This window comes from Lipotes vexillifer, unplaced genomic scaffold (genome assembly GCF_000442215.2).
Source record: "Lipotes vexillifer unplaced genomic scaffold, Lipotes_vexillifer_v1.1 scaffold519, whole genome shotgun sequence".
NCBI classification, from domain to species: Eukaryota; Metazoa; Chordata; class Mammalia; order Artiodactyla; family Lipotidae; genus Lipotes; species Lipotes vexillifer.
In genome coordinates this window covers 2,256,443-2,264,385 of record NW_006773945.1, presented here as the reverse complement: position 1 = coordinate 2,264,385, position 7,943 = coordinate 2,256,443, and the positions used below count along the sequence as shown (strand labels likewise).

Here is a 7,943-nt window from a genome sequence, read left to right as displayed (position 1 = left end):
TTCCCTACATACTTTCATTAAGCATTTATTTAGCACATATTGTAGATAAGCACTGTACTAGAAAAAGGATGTAAACAGGAGCTCTCTTGCTTTATATTCAAACTAGGTGTATCTCAAATCAGATTAACAGTAGATGCCATTTATTTAATGCTATGCTTAAGGCCAATGATAGACACTTTTAGTTGCATTGTTTCATTTTTAATCCTTTGTAATTTAGGAAATAGATACTTTTTCATATTTTAAAAGTTAGGGAACTAGGCATGTGGAAAAGTTATCACTTGCCCAAGGCCTTACAGCATCATAAATAAAGGTGATGTGACTCCAGAACCCACATTTAATCCCTGTATCATATTGATTAGAAGCAGGAAATATGCTCTCTGTTGCACAGTAGATAACTAACCCTTTAATTGGTCATTTTGCTTCATAGGGTAGTCTTGATCTGAATTAAGTGTTTATTTTAAATAGAGGGGTATAAATGTTTATTAACTGATCATGAGAAAGTTTACTGAACTATCTTCTAGTTTATGAATAGATACTTTAGCAAATGGAAAAGGAGAAATTTTAGTATCATAACTATTGATTTAACTGCAGATAATTAGAATAGAAGTGTGATCAGAACTGTGTGACAGATTCAGCCATAATTTAACCTTTGAGTGGAGTATTACAGTTTCTTATAGCCTTAACACTTATCATATTATTCTAATCTATTTTTAAAATTTCTAGAATATTATAAGCCCTTAATTTTTTATATGATGATTTGATAAAATAATAGTTACTTGATTTTATTTACTAGGTGTTGAATACTTTTATTGCTAATTGGCTTTTGAGCAATTTTACAAATAGTAAAAGATTGAAACCATTTTGACTTGCTGTTTGCATAACAGTAAACCGTGTCTGAACTCTTGAAAATTTGTGACTAACACTTAAGCCATTTTATGCCAAGAATTCTGCCAGAAGTGCAACTGGTTAATGGCAGCCAGTGTGACAACTGAAGTGACAGCTTCTTGAGTTCATTTACTGTGTTAGCTTTCCTGTTAGGTCAGGGAATGGAATAAAGTCATGTATGTCTAAACATTTCTCTTAACCCAACAGTGTATAAGGTGTTTTAAAAGTGTTCCTTCACCAAGATTTTCCCTATTTCATTTCATTTCGTGGTATGTTTGTAAGTGGCATTAAATCCTAAATCATATGTGGTAGGTTACAAACAAAACAAATTCGTGTTTTAGAAATCTAATCGAGTGTTATATTTATTTTTACGTGCAGGTCTTGCTATTTTGGAAGCTACAAGAAAAAAAATAGATTGGAGAAGGTTTGGTCTTTTAAGTGGACATGGCTCAGATATCCAACAACAATGGGTTTAAGCAATGTTCATCTTCACATCTGGAACCAACAAGAACAAAAGATGTGGGCAAAGAAGAAGCATTACAGATGGAAGCAGAGGCTTTAGCAAAACTGCAAAAGGATAGACGGGTGACCGATAACCAGAGAGGCTATGAGTGGTCAAGCAGCACCAGACAAAAAGCACAAGTTTATAGCAAACAGGATTATGATCTCATGGTGTTTCCTGAATCAGATACCCAAAAAAGAGCAGTAGATATTGATGTAGAAAAGCTTACCCAAGCTGAACTTGAGAAACTATTGCTGGATGACAGTTTCGAGACTAGAAAAACACCTGTATTGCCAGTTACTCCTGTTCTGAGCCCTTCATTTTCAGCACAGCTGTATCTTAGACCTGCTATTCAGAGAGGACAGTGGCCACCTGGATTATCTGGGCCTTCCAGTTACTCTTTACCTTCTGTTTACCAGTCAACTTACGGTAGTAAACAGACTGTATTCCAAAATGGCTTCAATCCAAGAATGCCTACTTTTCCATCCACAGAACCTATATATTTAAGACTTCCAGGACAGTCTCCATATTTTTCATATCCTTTGACACCCACCACACCCTTTCATCCCCAAGGAAGCTTACCTATCTATCGTCCACTAGTCAGTCCTGACATGGCAAAGCTGTTTGACAAAATAGCTAGTACATCAGAATTTTTAAAAAATGGAAAAGCAAGGACTGATTTGGAGATAAATTCAAAAGCTACTATCACCAATCTCCAGGTATCTCCAAAGTCTGGAGATATCAGTAAGTTTGACTGGTTAGACTTGGATCCTCTAAGTAAGCCTAAGGTGGACAGTGTAGAGGTATTGGACCATGAAGAAGAGAAAAATATACCAGGTTTGCTAGCAGACGATCCTTGGGATGCTGTTCTTCTTGAAGAGAGATCACCAGCAAGTTGTCACCTTGAAAGAAAGGTGAATGGAAAATCTCTTTCTGGGGCAACAGTAACAAGAAGCCAGTCTTTAAATATTCGAACAACTCAGCCTACAAAAGTCCAGGGCCAAATATCTCAGGTATAGTCTTTTCTTACTCACTTCTCAGACTTAGTGTAACAGAGAATTCATATTTGTGTACATAATTTATTTGGTAAAATAAATATTTTTTATGTTGAACCTTGTTTTCTTAAGTATACTGTGAATGTTAGATTGTGTGGAAAAGGATTAAATGTGTTTAGGCAAATGGAAAAAAATTTTTTAAATTAAAAATTAAAAAAAATTTTTGGCTGTGGTGGGTCTTTGTTGCTGCATGTGGGCTTTCTCTAGTTGTGGTGAGCAGGGACTACTCTTTGTCACAGTGCACAGGCTTCTCATTGTGGTGGCTTCTCTTGTTGCAGAGCATGGGCTCTAGGCACTCAGGCTTCAGTAGTTGCAATGTGTGGGCTCAGTAGTTGTGGCACGTGGGCCCTAGAGTGCACGGGCTTCAGTAGTTGCGGCGCATGGGCTAAGTAGTTGTGGTGCGCAGGCTCTAGGGCGTGCGGGCTTCAGTAGTTGTGGCGCGAGGATTCAGTAGTTGTGGCTTGTGGGCATAGTTGCTCTGTGGCATGTGGGATCTTCCTAGACCTGGGGTCGAACCCGTGTCCCCTGCATTGGCAGGCAGATTCTTAACCACTGCGCCACCAGGGAAGTCCCAGGCAGATTGAAAAATTGCTTATTATTAATATTATCTTTTCTAGGATTGTGAATTTTGAAAACCTATAATCAAGGATCTGCCTTTCACTGATAGGCATTAAAAATAATTTTTATCTGTCTCTCCTTGTCCATTCATTATATGTGGTCCTACTTTCTTTTCCTTATTGCCTTTATTTTTCAGGGTAAATAAGGAATTTTGGGTTTTAACCCCATTATAGAAATTCTCATGTATATTGTTTTGTTGTTTTTAAACCATGAATGAATGAATGAGTAGAAGAAAGGGAGGGAGGGAGGAGGGAAGGAAGGAAGTGAGGGAGGGAGGGAGGAAGGAAGGAAGGCCCCAGAGAGATGGGAGAAAAGCCATTTAAAGGACTCTCTTTAAACACCTGTATTGATATAAGTGAAGAAAAGAACTAGTCTATATAGCATAGTTGCTGAGTTCATATAGTCTTACTGTCTGGAAAAATTAGTTAAGGGTGCCTGGGACAGGATGTCTTCTCTTAGAAGAGAGGCAGCAGGGTTTAGACTTTTCCTTTCCATATATAGTATACCACTGAAGATTTGTATTTTGCTCTTATGGTATCTGTGGATTCTAGGAATGTTTAAGCCTCATTCTTACCTTAATGTGAATCATATCATTCAGCTAATTAGATCCGCATTTGGCTACTGTTTAGGCACTGAGATTCAACTAGCATTTAGGGGACGATAAGCAAATTTTGCATGATTTGGATGGGTTTATGTTGAATTGTTGATTCTTAAAAACAATTTTAGATGTCTTGGGAGAAAAAAGCAGATATTAAGAAGGTTAAGAAAAAAGGATGAATGAACATATGTATAAAAACAATTTTAGATGTCTTGGGAGAAAAAAGCAGATATTAAGAAGGTTAAGAAAAAAGGATGAATGGGAACATATGTATATGTATAACTGACTCATTCTGTTATAAAGCAGAAACTAACACACCATTGTAAAGCAATTATACCCCAATAAAGAATTTAAAAAAAAAAAAAAAAAAGAAAAAAGGATGAGGATTTCTTTGGATAACACAATCAACCCAGAAAAATCGTAACCAGTGCAGTGTTTTCCAAATGTATTTTGACTACAGCTCCCCACTAAGAAATACCTGTTATTAAGGTCTCTTAAGCTTTTCAGTACTGTTTACAAATTTAGTAACAGAATTTCTTAACACCTTTCAATTTAAAAGTCAGAGGTTAATTTCACAGTTTAAATTGGAATCATAAATATTTATTCTAATGTCATATTATTTACTCTTAATATTCTATGTCATCTTGTCATGATTTTTGTCTTTGTATTTACAAATAGCAGTCATTTCCTAAAGTATTTGAAAGGAGAAGGGAAAACTTTAAGCCAAATCAGGAAGTGTGGGCGGGGGGCTTATACCTAGTAGTGGAGCTGCTGGTTATTCTATGCTTAGCTTTTTGAGGAACCAGCAAACTCTTTTCCATAGTGGCTGCATCATTTTACATTCCCCCCAGCAATGTATGAGAGTTCCAGTTTCTTCACATGCTTGCCAACACTTGTTACTTGACAGTTTTTTGGATTATAGCCATCCTGATGGATGTGAAGTGATATCTCGTTGTGATTTTGATTTGGGTTTCTCTGTTGACTAGTGGTGTTGAGTATCTTTTCATATGATTATTGGCCACTTCTGTATCTTTTTCGAAGAAATGCCTATTTGTCATTTGCCCATTTTAAAAATTGGGTTGTTCATAGCTTTATTCATAATAGCCAAAAAGTGAAACAACCCAAAATGTCCATCAGCTGATGAATGGGTAAAAGCAGAAGCGGTATGTCTGTACAATGGAATACTATTCACCCATACAAAGGAATGAAGCCCTGATATATGCTGCAACATGGATGAACCTTGAAAACATTGTAAGTGAAAGAAGCCAGACACAAAAAAACATGTATGATTCAATTTATATGATATGTCCAGAAAAGGCAAATCCATAGAGAAAGAAAGCAGATTAGTGTTTGTTGGGGGGGTTGGAGGAAAGAGGGAATAGGGAATGGTTGCTTAATGGGTACAGGGATCTTTTTTGGGGTGGGTGATGAAAGTGTTCTGGAATTAGAACATTTCAGTGTTCTTACCATAGTGGTGATGGCCACATACCATTATGAATGTACTGTGAGCCAACAAATTGTACATTTTTAAATGGTTAATATGGCAGGTTTTATGTTCTATGAACTTTACCTCATTTTTTTTTTTTTTTTTTTAAAGGAAGACGCTGGTCCCCCTGATCCTCCCATCCTGCTCAGGCCAGGTTACTGCTGGATTCACATTTGGGTCAGTGTTCCAATAGAGAGATCCCTCTCTAACTGTGGATCTCCTTTTTATGGATTTAGCATGAGGGCATGGTGTTTGACACCATGTAGTCTGGATTAGGGGTATCAGAAGTAGTTTGGGAAGGGCAGCTGCCAGTAACTGGAAATCTCAGGAGCTAGGGAAAGTTGCAGTCTCTGCTATCAGGGAAAAAGAAGCCTCTGGTCCTAAAGGGAGCTGAGTTTAGGCTCAGCCCTCCCATTGGTAGAAGGCAGAGCCCCTGATTGTCCAGGCAACCCAGAGTGAGCATCCAGGTCACTTTCAAATAATCCACCTGCTCCTTGCATCATACCTTCATGGGTATGCATTTGCACCTCTACAATATATGCATTGTAGCCACAATACATAGATTATCTTGAATTTAATAAAATATTTATAAATGACTTTGGTTTATTTCATTATCTCTGTATCTCTAATTCTAACTTTCCCAGCAGTGGAAATTCATTTATTCACTAAGGGAGATAGATTATTCCAGATGAGCTGAAATTACCATTCCAGGTGAACTCTGGTTATCATCTTAAACAAGTTGAGGTTTCTGGGTCTACCAGAATTACTTGCTATCAATGATCCAAGACTGGACTCAGAACCTAAGAGCTACATGCTTTTTATCTGTGCTGTAAATGTTCAAACTGAACTCTCTTTTTTTTATAATCACTGAGACAGTAGAGAGTTCCTGAGAATCCTATGAGATCAGAGTGACCCATACCTATTTCACAGTTGAAGAAACTGAAATGTGAAGAAGTTAAGGAATTATTAATTTTTTCATGTAATAATGGTATTGTAATTAGTTAAATGAACTCATATTTTAGAGATATTTAAGATGATAACCACAGTTATCTAGTCTAACCAACTTTATTTCATGAATGAAGAAACTTAGATCCAGAGGGTGACTTATCTCCAATTAATATTTTCTTCTTCAGTTTCTTTGTAACTTAAAACCTGTGGCATAGATTGCCAGTGCTTTTGCTGCAAAACACTTGCTTCCTTTCCCTGTTGCCCTCTATAGTTTAGACTGGTCACTTCTGGTTCAACCAATGTTTTCTCCACCCTTTCCTTTGGTGGGGGCAGGGCTGTGATACTCATTTATATCCCTTTCATTGTCTCTCTGCATACATCTTTTCCTACTCATTTTTAATATTTGTCACAGTACCATCTTGATATTTTCCCTATTTGGGGTACTTTCAGAAATCATCTTGCAGGACTGATGAGGATAGGTAGTTTCCTAAAGATAGAAAAGAATTCCCCTAACAAGATCTGGGAAATCAGATCACATGGGAGTTGCAGAGAATTACTGCTTGTTCAAACTCTAGGAATTAGGCTTTTAGGCAAGTTTTAGCAGAAACATGTTCTTAGATTTTGTTTAAAGTACAGGGGGAAGGATCAAGGAGTAATCAAATTGGTTGCGAGAGACACGAGTCAAAGCCAGGTAAGCAAAAATAACATGACTTGATCAGCTGATCAGTCAGAGATGGGAGCTAGATTACTACAATGTACATCAGTAGCTTTACTAAATGGCACAGTGTCTGAATTGAGGTGGCTTAGGCTCCTTAAAGGAGTCTAACTGTGGCATGGCTGAGGAGGTATGTAATTGTCGATCATTCTGTTATACTCTGCTCTTTTATTTATTTTTATTTTTTAATATATTTATTTATTTATTTTTAGCTGCGTTGGGTCTTCGTTGCCGTGCGCGGGCTTTCTCTAGTTGCGGCTAGCGGGGGCTACTCTTCATTGTGGTGCGCGGGCTTCTCATTGCGGTGGTTTCTTTTGTTGCGGAGCACGGGCTCTAGGCACTCAGGCTCAGTAGTTGTGGCTCGCGGGCTCTAGAGTGCAGGCTCAGTAGTTGTGGCACATGGGCTTAGTTGCTCCGTGGCATGTGGGATCTTCCCGGACCAGGGCTCGAACCCGTGTCCCCTGCATTGGCAGGTGGATTCTTAACCACTGTGCCACCAGGGAAGTCCCCTCTGCTCTTTTAAAACCCCATGTAATAATTATGTTTGAGCACCACATTCTAGTCTACCAGTGGTAGACTAGAGTGTGTCTTGAGAAGACTACAGTGTTCAGGATCTAGAAGCTATGCTATTTAAGGAACTGTTGAAAAGATTGGAGATATTTTGCCTGAAGAAGAGAATATTAATTGGAGCTAATTCACACTGAATCTGAGTATCTTCATCTATAACATAAAGTTAGTTGGACTAGATAATTTCTGAGATCCTTTCAGGAATAATATTTAAAGTTTGGAAAGTTGCCCTGTAAAAGAGGAAGTTGACTTTTTTTCTTTTAAAGTTTCATGTTTGGGACATAGGTTCTCAAAGCAGTTCAGGAAGTAGAATACCTGAAAATCATGGTATTCTTGTAAAACAAAGGTGAAATAGTTATGTTCTAAGTTTTCCAATACATTAAGTGCGTTGCTTTGTGCAAATTACGTTGTACGTTGTGCTAGATTTTGTTTTTGTTTTTGTTTTTGTGGTACGCGGGCCTCTCACTGTTGTGGCCTCTCCCGTTGCGGAGCACAGGCTCCAGATGCACAGGCTCAGCGGCCATGGCTCATGGGCCCAGCCGCTCCGCGGCATGTGGGATTTTCCCGGA

At 38.1% G+C, this 7,943-nt stretch overlaps 1 protein-coding gene across 1 annotated transcript in view; it reads left to right on the top strand.

The window, feature by feature from the left end:
- The window catches only part of PIK3C2A (phosphatidylinositol-4-phosphate 3-kinase catalytic subunit type 2 alpha), a 101,944-nt gene that overhangs the window by 28,193 nt on the left and 65,808 nt on the right, over positions 1 to 7,943 (top strand). Inside the window, exon 2 of the mRNA XM_007448588.1 lies at positions 1,264 to 2,400. Coding sequence (XP_007448650.1) covers positions 1,330 to 2,400 — 1,071 coding nt within the window. The 5' untranslated portion in view covers positions 1,264 to 1,329. The remainder of the gene's footprint in view (positions 1 to 1,263; positions 2,401 to 7,943) is intronic.